We start from the raw sequence: 18,585 nt of genomic DNA, 5'->3' as shown, positions 1-18,585 counted from the left end.
ACACAATTAAACAGCCTTGCTTATAAACAGACAGATGTTGTTTAGGTCCCAAAGCTTTCACCACACTATTTTTGTCCCTTAATAGGTTTACCAGTGACAAATACTTAAAGCAACACTGTTACTACGAGCCTTTCTCATCCACCTGGGTTTTCCACCTCCTCAACTTCTAATCAGCTTAACAAAAAGGACGCCTTTTCAGAGCACACCTGCTCTTCTCTTCTGCTGTTCTCTGTTGAATATGTTTACATTCTTTGAGGAATGTTACAAAGGTTTCATAGGAAGCCTTTCCCCATCATTACCAGTCTATTTATTCTACTGTACGATTGATCTCTGACAGCCACTGGACTTGGAGATTTCCGCTGACAGCCGGATCAAGTGTGGGAAGTGATGCGTTCTCGCTGTTGCTGGGCACAAGTAAGCTTTCCTGCATGTGATGGTAGTAGCACTGTGTGAGCTTTAGCATTTAGAGATTGACCTAAAATGTAGCTTGATTTTATCATTTAGTAGGGCAGCACACTTCAGTGTGGATGGGATTGAGCTGTGGCTGTCAAATTAGTGAACAGATGTCATGTTTTTTGGAAAGTGTTGGCTCTGTTACAGTGTCTATGATGACAAAATTTGGAATTAATAATTCCTTCATGCTTTATATGATTTTTTTTGTGCAAAGCACATTGATTCTGTACTTATAATTTGTTGTTTTTTAAATTATGAATTTTTGCCGGATTACTTCTGTTCCATCAGACGATGTTTTTCAGATGTGCTAAAACATGAAACACAAAGTAAAGGTATAATAGTGATTAACCCTGCAAACAGGGAACTCTCTCAGAACTCTCAGAACAGTCTGGCAAGGTTATGAACAAATGTTCCTCCAATAATGTTAATAGAACATTTGTTCAGAGTTCTCTGAGCTGTAATAATGTTCTCAAAATGTAAGCACAAAAACATTATGCATGCATCATTCATGGAACGTTTTTTCTGTAACGATGTAGTTGGATGTTCGTCTAACATTTTTAGTTTCACAATGTTGTTAGACCATTAAGAAGTAACGATCCCAAAGTTCTAAAATGGAATGTTCGTGTTCCTTCAACATTCGCATAACCAAGAAAAAAGTTTTTGAAACAGATATGAATATGATGAAACATGAAACACAAAGTAAAGGTAGGCTATAGAGTGACAACATTAACCCTGCAAACAGGGAACGTTCTCAGAATCTTGGCTAATGTTCTGGCAAGGTTCTATCAAAATTATGAACAAATGTTCTTCCAGTAACGTTCATTCTCTCGTAATGGCCAGATTGTAGAACAACACCTCTGTGTATTTGTGGATGATTGTTTTCCATCATTTCTTCTAAAGCCCATTAAATAACATCGATCCGATGTTTCTCATGGAGCTTGCTGAGTGATTTGTATTGTGCGTTGTGCTTTTGTCCGAACAGTGTGCTAGTGTCCTTCTCTCACACAAGGCCCCCAATTATGGAGTGAAAAGACCTCCAGTCATTCTGGGTGTTTCACTCTGAGGGAGAGATTACAGCTTCATTGAATACACTGTATACTTTAAAAACTCTAATTGGTTTAGAAAAGTTCATGCCTGTGTCATTTAGCTGACTAAGGATTAAAGCTGCTAAATTAAACGGCCAGTTCCTAGTAACACACTTTTGTTGTTATGCTCCTATTTACAGAACAAATAACACTGATTCATAAAGCAGAATGTTAGTTACAAAAAGTCATATTTGATTCTCTCATATTTCATAGACATTTCCTTTTCTTAAGAGAGATTAGTACAATGCCCGTGCAGTAATGTGTGGTCACTCTGATAGCTGCATGCCATTACGAACATTGTTACGTAATGATTATTGTCCCAGACAATGTTTCGGCCACATGACCCTGTGGAACTGTCAATACTTTGAAATGTTCTTTCTAGACTGGAATAGTACAGTACTAGTACAGTACAATAGTCTGAACTGAGAGAAGTACTTACACAACAGTAAACTCAAATACTCACTTGAAATGCTTGTAAAGTTTGAAAAGTTCTGCTTTAAAATCATGTCCTCCTATTCATTTCCCTGCAGGATTTTCAGGGACATTAACAAATAGGCCAAACTACTGCACCAGATACAGAGCATTAGTTGATTGGAATATCTTCTTATATTCCCCAAAAAAATTAATTCCACTGTGTTGCTTTTTAAATGATTTATGTTTACAAAAAAAAAAAGTGCTACATGGTGGTCTTTGACAGTTGCATCTGTTTTTCAGCGGTTTGCGCTGCATTTGAGGCCAAGATGTCAAAGAAAAACCTAAAATGTTCTATAAATCTTTTTTTGCCGTTTATTATGATAGGACAGTTTGTTGACAGGAAGCGAAGTTGGAAAGAGAGGGGGACAGGATCGTGAAAGGTCCACGAGCCAGGACTCGAACTCGGGACGCCCGAAGCAACTGCGCTATATGTGGGCGTGCTGCCCACGGGGCTATTGGCACCGACCAAATAACGTTTTTGCTAACGCTTTGAGAACATTAGACCAGATAACTATGAACGAACATTGTATTAACGTTACTGGAAGAATATTTGTTCATTCATAACTTTGAGAGAACTTTAGCTAAAGAGACAGAATGTTAGCCAATGTAGCTGGGTTGACATTAGCACCACATTTGAAGTAAGTGTATCTAGAAAGTTTTAAAGTAAAGACCATGATCTTTGTGCGCAACAGCGGAAAGGGATAGTTCACCCAAAAATATAAATTCTGTCATCATTTACACGCTCTTATGTCCATTGCACATCTGTAAGAAGAAGATATTTTGGGGGAAAACTGTGCATACATGGGGTCCAATGTCATTTGCGTCGCAGCATTCTTTAATACATATTCTTTTGTGTTCCACAGAAATAAATAAGAGTAATGCAGGTTTGGAACGACATGAGGGAGAGTAAATGATGACAGACTTTCTATTTTTGTGTGAACTGTCCCTTCAAGCGTGATTTCTGAATCAACACCGCAACTGTTTTTACCATATGTACGATGTCAAGTTTGTACATGATGCTGAAGGCTGATGAGTTCAAGTGTTTGTCAGACCCTGCTGTCTGGATTAGTGTGTCACTCTACTGGAGAGAGAAGGTCATCCAGGCTGAGACGAGGACTAAAAACTCCAGGATAATCCAAGCACACATACACACTGACCCAAATATAGAGCTACCGGGCGCTCTGCACGCTAGAAACTCATAACACATCCCGTGACACTACATAGACATGAGACACTATCACATATGATGATGTTCACTTCGTTATAATCATTATCTTCAACTGAAACAACTTGTCTCATATTGTGCAAACTTATTATGTGAAGTTTGCCAGTGTTTGAATGTTGAAGTGTACCCCCATTTCACATTGAGACTGTGGGCAATGTATGCAAAAGAATGCGGGATTGGACCTGTGCCGCTCTTCCTGTGCATTCCTCTAAACACCCACTTCATTTGCTTCCCTCTGTTTCTGGGTCGAAGCATAATGACCGGATTACATATGTGGCCTCTATAAAATCAGACAAGTGAGTATTTGCTAAGGTGCCACTTAGCCAGAAAAGGGGGATCCAAAGGTATGTCAACTTTGCGAGAGAAATCACAAAATCGCAAGTAATTACATTATTCTGCCCTAAACCGATTAGAACCCTTGGGAAATCCTATTGTACGTGAGGGTGCTCTGGAGCCGGTGCACTGGAGCGAGGGCCTGGGGGAAGGGAGGGACAGATGGAACCCGCCCCCTCCTCCCGCTGCTCCTGTTGACTAATCTCACTGGGTGAGTACAGGCGACTGGAGGGAGGGCAACTGGGCATCCACTCTTGCTCACAAACTCTCCTGGCACCATTCGATGCCACTAAGCAGCTCGTAGGATATGGGAAGACTGTTCGGATGTTCCAACGCGAGGAACATGAGGGTGTGCAGTTGGAGATCAATGGAACCACACCTGCAGAGGAAACTAGCTGAGGACCATTTCATGTAAAGCTAAGGGACTCCTACAGTTGATAAATTGTCCTGACTCACTGGTTATAGTATATAATTAGATATTTTCTTTTCGGAGGACTTGTTTTAATGACTAAGCGTGCTTGACAAATAAGACGCCATGTCGACAGCTCAAGCTTTACACCACACCGGTGTCTACAACTATTTCCTCAACATGGTGGCTTATCAGGTGAGAGAGAAAGAGAGAGAGATGGATATTATTTCATAGTGATGGGAGATGTGCAGTGACATATCAGGTGTTTTCAGATTCTCATGGATCTATTATTGGAACACAAGAAAAGCTTTACACAAGCATCAATTCTTCTTTTACCAGAACCTAATCTGGCTTTGTAGAATTTAGAAATCAAAGACAAATTATGACGAATGTTGAACGTAAGGAACCTGACAATTTCACTTATCTTACGACTACAACATTTTCAGTTACTGGATTTCACACTTTTTTGCTGATTTGGCTTTTCTATTGTCCTAAATATGAGTAAAGTTGCCACACAATGACACTGACATATTTGACAGAAAATAGAGCTCATTATATGATATAATTTGTATTAGTGGAGCACTATGTACTGTAGTATGTGGAATATATTCTATATATATATATATATATATATATATATATATATATATATATATATATATATACTGGAATTTTTCAAGCTTGCAAAGATTCAAGATATCTACAGGTTGTTGCATAACTTGTCACAATGCTCTGTGATAGGCCTCAATTTATGAGCTCCATATTTTAATTTTATTATTTTAACTAATTAACCTTGCATTTCATTTGAATAACTCAACTTAGATGACTAGAGATTGAGTTCACTCAGTGTTGTCTGCATTAGGATGAACAGTCTCTGAAAAGAATAATCCACAATTAAATGATAATTGCTATTATATTTGCATTGTAAAAATAATTGGTCAGTTGTTGTTGTTTGGTATAAGAAGGTAAAACTCCTCTCTCAACAGAAACGCACAGACATCATGGAAAGTGCTTTCTGTCAAATGAAATTAGAGGATGAATGACTCATTCATCATAAGCTTTAAGAGTCAGTGTGTTTTCACCCTCCTTACTTCTGAGAAGTGAGAATCAATAATAAAACGTTTGTAAATTAATAGAAAGGATCAAATGTTGTCACTCCTTATATTCTTATTTCTAATCCACAACCTGGCACAAAAATCTGAGATTTAATTATAACTTTAGTTGCAAGCATTATTTTGTTGAGTTCTGTTGACATAATGTTGATCATTACATAAACATAATATTGTGTGTAATTAAAACTCAAATTTATGGGTTAATTGTTTTTCTTTTGTAAAGTTAAAGTAATTTAATGAAATAAGTGGATTTCTAGTGGCTTATTAGTGGTGTTTTTTTTTATTGAAGGGAGACACCTGTTAATGTAAACAAGGCCTTGGTGGTTAAATAAGTTATATTTAGCATGTGCTATGTTAGCTGTGGATTTGAACTGAAATAGAGATGAATTGGTTCCAGGGCTACTAAAAAAGTAGTTGAACCGACTTCATTTTTACAGTGTTTATGTTACAAATAATTAAGTTCCTGTAACTCACTGTAGTTTGTTGGTTGAATATAGTCAAAGTTGTCATAATTAACCCTTAAATGCATGAATATTTTGCCAATCATTATTACATATTCGGGTCTTTAGAGACCCAGATCTATATCTAACACGTATGAATCTCTACCCAATTATATAAAACTCTCCTGATATTAGAATAACAATTACAGAAGAATAAAATAAAGCATTTTTGTTATCTTTTGAAGCTTGGAAGGGTTCAGTTTGAGCAGATGTTTTATACCATCATCACTGTCCTTTTTAGAGCTCATTTCCCAGTACATTCAGCATCTGGTTCATATTCGTGATCTCAAACATGTTCTTAAAACTATAATTTTCAACATCTTCAAAATCAATATTTTGATCGCTGATAGCTTCTTCCCCAGATCCACCATCAAGTGACAGTGACACTAATATCTGATTGTGTTCAGTACTTGCTCTGCAGTAAATCGCTGACCCATTTCAAGTTTTGCTGATCATACTTCCTGTTCTTTTGTTTTCTGCCTGCGGTAACTATGAATGAAACGTCACTTCATCATTGTGTATCAGACATGGTCACCTTATGGAATAAAGATGAATTTCACTTATTTAGTCATCAGAGAATCAATTATTGTTGTGCAGCCTATAAAAATTTTACAAAAAAAATGGGTAAACAGGCATGTTTTTTATCATTTTATTATTGTTTATAATGAATTGATGGAGGAATATTAAGATGGTTGATGTCTAACTTTAAAAAATGAATGAGGAGGAGGGTAGTGAATGACGTTTAAAGGGGTCATATAATGCCATTTTTGTACAAGCTAGTATGATTCTTTAGGGTCTAAATTAAAAGTTTGTAATATACTTTAATTAAAAATTCTCATTAGTATTGTAAGAAAACACTTATTTTACTTGGTCAAAAACAGCTCTGTTTTCAGCACGCCGTTTCAGTGCATATGCTTTTAATGATAATGAGCTTTGCTCACCCCGCCTCTCTGTTCTGTGTGTACACCGTTTGTAACACAATAACACAATAACCATAACGCGTTGTTCAGTATAAACGTGGGATTATGAATTATATTGAGAACGTCATACATAGAAAACATGCCGTAATGTATCCTAAGTGTAAACCTTAGACGCATTCATTGTGAAGCGTGCAGCTAGCGATTTGCAAAGATTAATATAAATATTAATATAAAGTTTAATAAAACATTACACTCACTTCAGTTCTTCTGGAGGTTCAGCAGGAACACGAATATCTGGTACCGATCCTTTTTTCATGAGCAGCTTCTTAGCAAAACCAGCTCATACTGACCCTCGTTTATAAAGCAGTCTGGTGAGAAATGATTCGCGCAAACATGAAAGCATTGACGTTGCTCGTGGGGAATATTCCCTTCGAAAACAAACTCAGCCACTGCGTCTTAAGCGGTCTGGATTTAGGAACATTAAAATGACTGCTGTGTTCGTTATTACACACAAGAACAGAACACCACAATCGCTTAGACGCCATTCTGCTCATAGACAGTGCTCCAGCATATCAACAATGACCGCGCCGGTCAGCGCAGACTATGATTGACAGCTCGCTCACAAGTGAGGGCGGGTCTGTGTTGAAACGATGCTGTCAATCAACAATCGTGGGAGGGGCTTCCGAGCGTGTGACGTCACAAAATCGAACGGCTCAATTTGGGGCAGGGGAAAACATATAAGGAGATTAAAACAAAAACACTGGATGGATTTTTATCATTTTATGATGGTTGTGTACAGGCACTGCCAACACACATTTCAGTACAATCAACTTGTAAAAGTGCATGTACCATTATATGACCCCTTTAAGGGTCAAAAGAAAATGATGCACCTGAGACGTTAAGTCTCTAAAAAGCAAAAAATAAATAAATGCAATGATCATTTGCTCATTATTTATTCACCTTCATGTCATTCCAAAACCTTAAGACCTTCTTTCTTCTGTGGAACTTAAAAGAAGTTATTTTCAAGATGGTTTCAACTGTTCTTGTTAATGAAGTCCAAGTTAATGAGGTCCAAAACAACACTGGTCCCCACTGACTTTCATTGTATGAACAAATAAACACTGATACATATTACAAAATATCTTCTTTTTTGTTTGGAAGCTTGTTTCCACCACAGAATTTTTTAAAAGGCAATTCTGACCTTTTTTTTATTTGTGGTGGAAACTAGTTTCTTTTGAAACGAGCTTTGATACTTTTGTGTTCCCGAAAAGAAAAAAAAGCCATATAGATCTTGATCATCATGAGGGTGAGTAAATGTTGACATCATTTTAATTTTGGGGTGAATTATCACTTTAAAGACTACTACAAAAGGGTTAGACATGTATATATCTTGACATTAATTACTCTATATTTTGATGGTTTTCCCCTCGAGTCAAATAGTGAATAACTGTGACAGGACATCATAGTGAAGCATATGCTATCATTAAAAATCCAGTATACGCTAATGAAAAATAGATTGTTAATCTGTCAGTTGGGACCGAGTTTCTGCCCAATTTCTGCTTCTGGGTTTAGCTGAGGATAAAAGATGTTTGGACCCCATCCAGACTAATCCTGAACCCTGAATGGTCTGCTTTCCTTTCTATCAGATATGCTGCTGCTGTGGCCCAGCACCATGTTCCCTGTGTTGCTCCTTCTGTCCGCCCGTCAAATCATCATCCAGCACGCGGGTCATGTACACGTTATTCCACATCCTGGCCTGCACTGTCTCATGCCTCATGCTGTCTAAGACCGTGTCCGAGGCGGTGAGGGAGAATGTAAGTGTTCTTACAAGTTGCACAGGCTCCAGTTGGTCTTCATTCGCCTAACCGACTTGTATATGTGCTGGTGCTGTAAACAGCCAAAACTCTGCTTTATTTGTATCAAGTCTCATCCAATCAAATCTTGGCTAATCTGCTTGGCTGGACACACACCAGCTACACATGCTAGCAGTCTGTACACTACAGGCTGTGACACACAATAACAGACAGCTCTCTTCCTCAGGTGCCTTTCTTTAATGTGGTGTGTGATGAGGCTCATGGTGGAGGAGACTGTCAGATGTTGGTGGGTTACTCTGCCGTCTACCGGGTGTGTTTTGGCACAGCTTGCTTCTACTTAATGATGGCCATCTTCCTCATCGATGTGAAGTCCAGTCAGGATTTCCGAGCCCTCATCCATAACGGGTTAGTGACTGCATTATTCCCTGTATTTTGTTTGCACTGTCTGTAACACAACAGATAGTTGATTCGACTCTTCGCTCTACCGATAGCAGTTGTGGAGACATTAGGTTAAGTTCTTAAGAGGAAGAACATGATCTGGAAGAACCAGATCCTTGGACCATATGGTGTACATGCATCCATGTTTATCAGTAGATTTATTAAGTTACTTCATATGAATAAACTAACACACACTTATTCTCCTCATTCTCACTTAGGTTCTGGTTTCTGAAGTTCATCACCATGCTTGGGATGATCGCTGCTGCCTTTTTTATTCCCACAGAATCCTTTTTGCATGGTGAGCTATTCATCTGTGACACAAATGCTTATATTTGAGAAATAATAGAGATGAACTGATATTAAAATTCTGGCTGAGACCAATAAATAAACGAATAACATTACCATTCAAATGTTTGGGGTCAATAATATGTTTGTTTGTTTTTTAAAGAAATTGATACTTTTATTCAGCAAGGATGCATTAAATTGATAAAAAAGTTAGAGTAAAAACATTCGTTATAAAAGATTTTTATTTCAAATAAATGCTGTTCTTTTGAACTTTCTATTCATCAAAGAATCCTGAAAAAAAATGCATCAGTTTCCACAAAGTATTAAGCAACTGTTTTCAACATTGACAACAAGAAATGTTTCTTGATCAGCTTATTAGAATGATTTATGAAAGATCATGTGACAGTACAACATAAGAAAAACAATTACTGTTTTTTTTTTTTTTAGATTTGCTAAACATTGAATTTAACAGTGTATTTAAATTATTACAATTAAATATTAAGCCTAGTTTAAATGACTGTTACATGATTGCAAAGGTCATCACAATTATGCATGCACAATTAAATATTCAATATCAACAAATTAATATCTAATATTGGCAGATAAACTATATAATATCAATATATATATTTGCATCCCTACTGATATGGGAAAGGAGGTGTATTGATCAAAACATAGTGATGTGTCGTAGACTATCTAAACCGATTATGTGCTTAAAGTGATTATGTTACAGTCTTGGCTCATGGCTCAGTCTGGATCATGTGATTTGCACTTCTCGTTTAAATCCTCCAGGTGGCCCCATGGACATATTGAACGTTTTACATTTGCACAGAAAGTGGGGATTATCTCAGTCAGTGGGCCTAGTTTATAAGACACCAACAAATTTAAAATGTTACAATGTTGCATTCAATTCAGTGAGACATTTTATGTACAAATGGTTTTACATGTCATTTTCAAAAGAATTCGTTCTGATTCATAAATACAGCCCAGTTCACCTCATTTCACTGTACTTTATAAATTGTTTGTTTTTGTCTTATTTTTAATTGTTTTCCCCTTTTTTTCCTCTTTTCATGTAGCTTGGCATTACGTTGGAGTAGTGGGAGGCTTTTCTTTTATCCTAATTCAACTCATTCTCATCACAGCTTTTGCTCATACCTGGAATAAAAACTGGTAAGTGAGGAAACTGGGTTCACACACCAACAGTATGTCCTCTTGAGGCAAACCTGCACTAACCCATAATAACCACTGTAGCAAGGTGCTTATTGCCAGACTATGACGAATCACATCTGGTTCATGTCTGGAGTCACATCTCGCTCAGGAATGATAAAATATCACCCTCCACAGTTGTAGAGTTTTAGATAATCTCTGTCCTTCACTCCCTTCCTGTTTCTCGCTCTGGTATCTCACTTATTCAGATACACACGGATTCATACTCACTCCCCGTTCACCCTCTGACATCCAGTTTATCCCAGATGTTTGTGGAATCCACCTCAAGCCATTTTGAGGCAGAATGTCATCTTAACACAACGGACATAATAGGAATTCTTGTACTTCCTGTTTTTTTTTATTTTTTTTATTTACACGTGAGGCGTCATTGATCTCACTCACCCTGTCTCTGCCCTGCCTCTCATTGCCAGGTTAACCGGTGCAGCTGAGAATAAAAGGTGGTACGTGGCAGTCATGTGCGCTACCCTCTTTTTCTACACCATCGCCACCATGGCCTTCACTTTCATGTACAAATACTACACTCACCCAGCGGGATGCCACCTGAATAAAGCCCTGCTATGGACTAACCTGGCCCTCTGCACCATCATGTCTTTTATTGCGGTCACTCCCTGCGTGCAGCAAAGTTAGTGCTTCATCTGTTTCAGTTCTCTCACCAAAACAATAGTTTGGTAGTTTATATCAGTAGTTTAGATATAAATACTCAACAATTTGACCATAAAATGTATATAAATGAAGAATGATTAGTCATTTAAGTTGACCGTTTGTTTCGCTCTCCCTCTTAGAGCAGCCTCGCTCAGGACTCCTGCAGGCTTCCATCATTTGCTGCTATGTCATGTACCTGACCTTCTCTGCTCTCTCCAGTCGCCCACCAGAAAAAGGTAAGCAAGATTTGCTTGTTTCATCATGCAGAACATGTTCTGAACATTTTCATTTTTTTTCATGCTCTGGTCAATTTTAGGCTATAGTTTGCTTCCATAACATGTCTTCTTTCAGAATGGTAGCAAGAAAACATTTCAAATATGCATTTATCAAATATATAAGATATCAATTCTGCTATTGTTCATTAATAGGCATACCTAGTGATGTTGTACAATGAAGACGGTGCCATGTCGCCGGAAATAGAGTCATCAGTGTCCCACTGTGTAGTGAGCCAGGGTCCTTACTGTCCTTACCGGTGCCGAATTCATGTACACGATATACTGGCTCACGACCTAGGAAGTTAGGGAGCTGATTGAGAAGCACCCATAGTGATAACCATAGCATGGGACAAAAATATGACATGTCAAATTACTGTAGATACGCATTAAGCAATATAAATACAGACATGAAAAATGATTCATATCAAAATAGAATATATTTATAAATAAAACAAAATAGAATATATTTTGAAATTTCTTTTCCAATTTATCGTAAAAGACATTACTTGTGAATAATCTTAAATGTCTCACTGTACATTACATCTGCACTTTTACTAGAGACACCCTCACTAATTTTAGAAGCACCCTCGGTGATTTGATTATTAATTTATTAAAATTTAGATAGTAAAATTTAAATGTTTTAGTAAACTTAAAGCTAAAGTTAGGGAAAATGTTTAATTGTCTATATGACATTAAAATTAAAACGTGAATTATTAGTAAACTCGAAGCTAAAGTTTAGGGAAATGTTTAATGTTCCATCTGACAGTAAAATTTAAAGGTATGAGTCTGCAAATCCATTAAAATAATTGTGATTAAAACAACTGTGAACAAATAATGAATTGTGATTTTACTGCAACATGTATGTTTGTTATGATGCATAAATCTCAATTTTACCATACATGTGCATGCATGTGCACCTAACTGACGCGAACACCTGAGCTGACGATTTGACCAATCAATTGGCACATATTAACATACAACACAGCTCCAGAGTTAGATGGAGATGCATATACTTTTTATTAACAAGCAACAATTATCTAACAAATAAATCAGTTCGACATAAAATGTGTATATGCATATTAAAGTTTTTGACAATCTTTTTTTTTCCATCTCACCATCAACGCAAAGTATGTACAGTCAGGAAGGGTACAAAGCCACGCTAAAGAGGCGTAAGCTGACAGAGCGGTGGAAAGCTTACTGTAGAGGTCACTCGACCAATCACCTCGGGGAAGGTCTGAGACAAGAGGCAATCGCTGTCCTCACAGAGCATCATCTGATCAGATGTGCGATTGCACAGTAAACACGGATCACACAACACGTGGCGTTCTCGAACAAGACTGTCCCGACTGGCGGCTGGCGCGATCAGGGATGCATTAGGAGCTCACTGGGCTCCGGGGCTATGAGTTACTGCAGGCCCAGGACTGTTGCTCAGAAATCCAAAACTTTGCTCAAGATCTCTATGAGTTGTAGCGCTGATCAAGCTCAGCCACAAGTTTGTCAATTATGACATTAAACACACAAACTTGAAACTTCTGTCTTCCTGACATTGTACTCTGTGAATCTGCCACAGATGACTCTTCTCTCCCGTTGCATGTCACTTTTGTATGTATGGGATACACATGACGACATGTTTTTGGCTGTTGACTCAAACTGATCACGGAGATCTGCAATAGAATCTCTCAATGAGCCCACCAGAGCAACAGCATTAGACAGGTCAAGGGCAACCATTTGAAGTTGTGTGCTTGTGTTTTGAACACTGCACAGGATGGCAACTTCAAGCTTCTCCATCTGCCTAGAGAGAGATGTGGCCTCATTGCGAGTGGTCAGGTTTTGATGATCATCTTCTGCTATTGTTTGAAGGGACTGGAAAATGTTGTCATAGTTTAGACAGGGTGCTGGTTGCTTGTGCATGCGCACTCCACCTTGTGTTTGACAAGGATTTCAGAGTTTGAACATCGCCACGCGTTGAGTTCAATGTGTGAGCTGGCACAAGATGCTAGAACCCAATTCAGACTACTCTCCCTCCGCTCTTTTCTTCTTCAAAATCTCACTCTGATTAGTCGAATATTAATATGAAAGAATGTAGCCCAACTCAATTATTAAAACCAGGAGATATAGCTTGCAGTTGCAATGCTATATTACAGACCATTAGAAACTGCATACACAAGAATGACTTAAAAAATTATAAACTTGATGTGTTAGTAAAAAAACGATTAAACTCGTTTTTCATTAATTGAAATAAAGCTGTAATAAAATAAAATAAACGAGAAAACGAAAATTAGAGATGTTTACTTAATTGAAAGCTAACTGAAAATATATATTTTTTTAAAGTAGGCCTACTAAAATAACTAAAACTGAAATAAAATTAAGCTAAATTGAAGTATTTAAAAAACTAAATGATTGAATCACATTATAAAATTACTAAAACCTAAACTAAAATAAAAATGAAAGCTGAAATTATAAAAAAGATCATTCAAAATATTAATAAATAATTAATTTTAAAATAAAAATGATCATAACTTATATTGCTGATGAATCAAGCAACACTTTAATGGCACAGTTACCCATTTGCAAGATCATTAGAGACTTAAAGGTGCAGTGTGTAGATTTTAGCGGCATCTAGTGGTTCGGTTGGGAGTTGCACTAATGGCTCAGCCCACTGCTCACCCCTCCCTTTCGAAGAAGCTACGGTGGCTAAAACGGGACAAACATATCGTCGTCTGAGACAGCAGAGAATAGCCAGAGTAAGCCAAGAGTGTGTAACATTGTCACTGTTTCTGTACCACAGTCCATTATAAACCACATTATGGATAAAGTTTACAAAGCCATAGTCAGGTGAGGATCAAGGGTCTTAATATATAATATAATAATAGTAATCAGCTGATTGTCTCACGAACGCACATTTCTCCCCACATAGCAAACCCATAATACAGCGAGGGAGAAGAACCACATGAAACTATCCAACTAACGTTACATATTTTTTCTAACAGGGTAGTAAAAGTTTAGCTGGCTAATATGAGCTGTTATGCTGTAGGGCTGTGGCTGAGCTGGTTAAAGCGTAAAGCATTGTTTATACTCGACGCGACCGCATGAGCACAAAGGTCTGCGCGGCAAAAATGGCGTGATTGTAACAGCGCGCGCGCCTCCGCATCCCCTAGACACCATTTACTACACACAAATTAATAAATAATAATGAATAAAACTATTGTTTTTTTTCTCTGGTTTTGAAAACTCTTCGCGATCGACTAAAAATGCTTCCAAGCTCGACTTGTCGACTGCGATCGACGGGTCGGTGACTCCTGTAACGTTACCGTTTTACGGTCAATAGTACTAATCAGCTGATTGTCAAAGCCAGGGAGAAGAACTAAGTTACATGAAACAATCCAACTACATATGGGGGGGGGTTGTGAATGGCACTGTGTTTGTATATGTGTGTTTGTTGTGTCCTGTCTTGTTCCCTAACTATCTGTGGGTTTATGGCCTCTGTGTGCTGCATGACTTCATAAAGGACTGAAGTGCACCCTGGGGCATGCTGGGAGTTTAATCCCATCTCAGAGGAATTCTCTCAGACACACAACGCACAATATCCACAGACCTGTAAATCATCTCTGAACCCAGAAACAATGGCCTCAAGAAATCCTTATTGGAGTGTGTAAATGTGACACTAAATGCAATTCGCTGTTGTTTTTAACATGATCCTGAAACCCCAAATGATGGGTTTGTAGAAAATAAATCTTAATCCAAAACTCTCTCTCTCTCTCTCTCTCTCTCTCTCTCTCTGTTTTGTGTTTTGCAGTGGAGTATCAAGGGGTCAACATGACGGTGTGTTACCCCAAAGTCAGCAGAGATGAGATTCAAAATGAAGGCAATGCTGTGGCCATTATTGGGGCTGCAATCATGTACTGCTGTGTTCTCTTTGCATGGTAGGCAAAAAAACGTATTGAGGTGTGAATAATGGAGATATTAATAAAATGTCTACTTTGGCTAATAAAATGTATGCTGATTTTCGTCCTCAGCAATGAGGCTTCATACTTGGCTGAAGTCTTTGGACCTTTCTGGATGATAAAAGTTTACCGCTATGAGTTCCAAGTATGTGACTTTCAGAATGTTTTATAAATAAATAAAAATCTTTTTGAGCTTTTTAACTCCGAATGTCTCTGACAATCTCTGCCACCCTCTGTCTTGAACAGAAAGCCTCCTGTTGCTTTTGCTGCCCAGAGGCAGAAGATGGTGAGAAACATATCACAAATTCCAATATCCATAGATTTCATAAACATATTAAAGAGATAGTTCCCAAAAATTTAAATTATGCCATCATATATTTACCATCATGTTGTTTCAAACCATATGACATTCTTCTGCAGAATACAAAAAGATATTTTGAAAAATGTTGGTAAGCAATAAGTTTCGGTTCCCATTGGACAAAAACCGAAACTGTTTGCTTACCAACATTATTCAAAATATATATATATATTTTGTGTGTTCTTCTTAAGAACGAAAGCCATACAGGCTTGGAACGACATGAGAGTGAGTAAATTATGAAATTTGTGGGGGTGAACTGTGCCTTTAATGTCAAGGTATTAACATCTTTGTTTCTGTCCTGACAGAGGAGGAGTTTGTCATTGACGAGAGCAAAGGCTGTCAGAAAGTCATCCACAACGAGGCCCATCGCGTTGCCTACAGCTACTTTTTCTTCCATTTTGTTTTCTTTCTGGCCTCCCTCTACGTAATGATGACCCTCACTAATTGGTTCAGGTCAGTTGTTAAAGAGCTCGTCTGAGCTGTTCTGAAGATCCGAGCAGAAAGCCCTGGAACAACAGGAAACACACAAAAGAGTTTTTGTGGATAGAACCAATATACAAGCACAGACACACAACTATCTAAACAGAGAATTACTTTTGTTTATAAAAATAAATTAAGCTAATTTCCTGGGGTTTCAGGAGTTTGTGAGGACCCGGCTGCAGGTGTATATATATATATATATATATATATATATATACACTGTTGAAAAGTTTGGGGTCAGTAAGTTTTTTTTTGTTTTTTTTGCTCACTATTTACAATTTAAAATAACTGTTTTCTGTTTGAATATATTTTTAAAAGTAATTTATTCCTGTGATGGTAAAGCTGAATTTTCAGCATCATCTCCAGTCTTCAGTGTCTCATAATCCTTCAGAAATCATTCTAACATGCTGATTTGCTGCTCTAAAAACATTATTATCAATGTTAAAACAGTTGTGCTGCTTAAAAATTTTCGTAGAAACCGTGACACATTTCTTTTCTTAATTCTTTGAAGAATAGAATTTTTAAAATAACATTTTTTATTTCAAATAGAAATCTTCCTGACCCAAAACTTTTTTTATTTATATATATATATATATGTTTTATTTGACTATATTTCAGCCTTTTTTAAATGTGGTGTATTATTGCTCTTTTAAATATTATAAACGGTGTTAATATTTGTCATCAATTAATGTTATAAAGTGTAACAGAGAAAAAAATATATATATTGGGCTCCCTGAGTTGACTGAGTTGAATGGAGTCTGTAAAGTCTAAAAACCCTTGTTATAGATTAGCCCGAGCCTGAAATAAAATGTTGGCAGTTTTAGAGGTAAATAAAAAGATGATTATTTTCTCCTATATATATATATATATATATATTTTTTTTTTTTTTCTAAAATAGGTTTTTGCAGAATCAGTTAACATCTGGGGATTATTTAAAGCAATTTTGTTGCCAAAAGATTAACACACACAAATCCCAATTTTGACCAATTTTTATAATGTCATTCTGTCTCCCCAGTTATGAGACTGCTGTGCTGGAGACAACCTTCACCCACGGGAGTTACTCCACATTCTGGGTCAAGCTCTCTTCCTGCTGGGCATGTGTTGTTCTGTATCTCTGGCTCCTCCTGAGTCCCCTGTGCCACTGCCAGTCTGATCACAAACGACCTCGCCGCGCCCGCATCAAGAGACGGACCACCTCCCACCGTCACGTTAGCGTCAGCGTGTGAATCACACAAAACAGACTGTTCAACAGTGTCAAAGACAGTGGGGATGGGTGCAGGTTACTGGGGATTTCCACTGCAAAGGAAATGGGTCATGCAGGATCTCTGAACGCTGAAGAGTAGACTCTATTAAATGAACATTGATCCTCCTGATAATCCTGTTAGGATTAAAATCACCAGCACTATCAATGCAATCCAACATGCATGGAACGGAAAATGTTAACCATGTTTAAGACTGTACGCGCATATCTTTAGGGGATGTGCTAAAGTTGCCAAATGGAATATGACATTAACATTTAAAAAAGCTGGATGTCTGTATATTTAGTGAGGTTTTTTTCGTTTCGTTTTTTTTAAATGTAGAAGAATTCTTCATTGGCTTACAGTGTAGACATACGGAGATACCTGAAATAGGCTTTTTCCTATTTAATTTAACCTTTTGATACATTTATGCTTATCAAGTTGTATAGATTATGTGAGCAATGCTTTATTTCAGTGATCTGTGGCTTGTATATATATATATATATATATATATATATATATATATATATATATATATATATATATATATATATATATATATATGCTCTCTGGGGGATTGCCCCGCCCACTCTCTCAGCCAATCAGAGGCCATAGGGAGAAAAGGCTGTTATCTACAGTAAAATTACTTTAATAGCTCGGCGACAGTCAGCCTATTTAACTCTAATTGCGTGTTTATGTTAGAAAGTTTTGTCACTGTAATAAAAGATAAGTTATTTTTGTAAATATATTTTTAACAAAACACATTCTAGAGTTTATGTGTGTTTTGCCGAAAGGCTGGACTATAATTTCACAACCACATCAAAGTAATAGGATAATCTTAGTTAGTCTACTAATGATTAAAGAGAAAAACAGCTGCCAAAAATAGAGGTGAAAAACTGTTTATCGGCAAAAGCGCTCCGCCATAGACGGTTATACAGTGCTTGGCAGAAGTGAATACACCCATGTAAAAGTTAACTAAAAAGAGGAATAAAAAATCATCTTTTGGAAATTGATCTTAATGCCTTAATTTAAAAAATGAGGAAAAATCCAACCTTTAAAGACACCAATTTTCTTTGTGAATGAATAATGTATCGTAAATAAATAAATGGGCTTCCTTAAAAATACAGGGTGCATAAGTCTGGACACCCCTATGTTAAATTCCCATACAGGCAGGCATATTTTTATTTTTAAAGGCCAGTTATTTCATGGATCCAGGATACTATGCATCCTGATAAAGTTCCCCTGGCCTTTGGAATTAAAATAGCCCCACATCATCACATACCCTTCACCATACCTAGAGATTGGCATGGGGTACTTTCCATAAGATCATCTCAATGCAAATCAAACCAGCTATTAGGCTAACTGAAATAAAA

General features: G+C 37.3%; 1 protein-coding gene across 2 annotated transcripts; it reads left to right on the top strand.

Annotated features, from left to right (window-relative positions):
- Positions 1-204: 204 nt before the first annotated feature.
- Positions 205-17,738, top strand: serinc4 (serine incorporator 4). 2 transcript variants are annotated; one of them, XM_056259024.1, is made up of 12 exons: positions 205-414; positions 8,158-8,325; positions 8,552-8,730; positions 8,982-9,061; positions 10,125-10,218; positions 10,686-10,897; positions 11,058-11,153; positions 14,989-15,115; positions 15,209-15,281; positions 15,383-15,422; positions 15,800-15,947; positions 16,990-17,738. In XM_056259024.1, the coding sequence occupies exons 1-12, from the start codon at positions 388-390 to the stop codon at positions 17,198-17,200; spliced, it is 1,455 nt and encodes a 484-aa protein (XP_056114999.1). In that variant the 5' UTR covers positions 205-387; the 3' UTR covers positions 17,201-17,738. The 2 variants fall into 2 exon arrangements, with proteins under 2 accessions (XP_056114999.1, XP_056114998.1); XM_056259023.1 differs by lacking the exon at positions 205-414 and adding an exon at positions 3,738-4,174.
- The last annotated feature ends 847 nt before the right edge of the window (positions 17,739-18,585 follow it).

This window comes from Rhinichthys klamathensis, unplaced genomic scaffold, assembly GCF_029890125.1.
Source record: "Rhinichthys klamathensis goyatoka isolate OS25496 unplaced genomic scaffold, OSU_Roscu_1.1 h1tg000161l_1, whole genome shotgun sequence".
Taxonomy (NCBI): Eukaryota; Metazoa; Chordata; class Actinopteri; order Cypriniformes; family Leuciscidae; genus Rhinichthys; species Rhinichthys klamathensis.
Note: the sequence above shows the minus strand (reverse complement) of the source record. Positions and strands in the feature narration are given on the sequence as shown.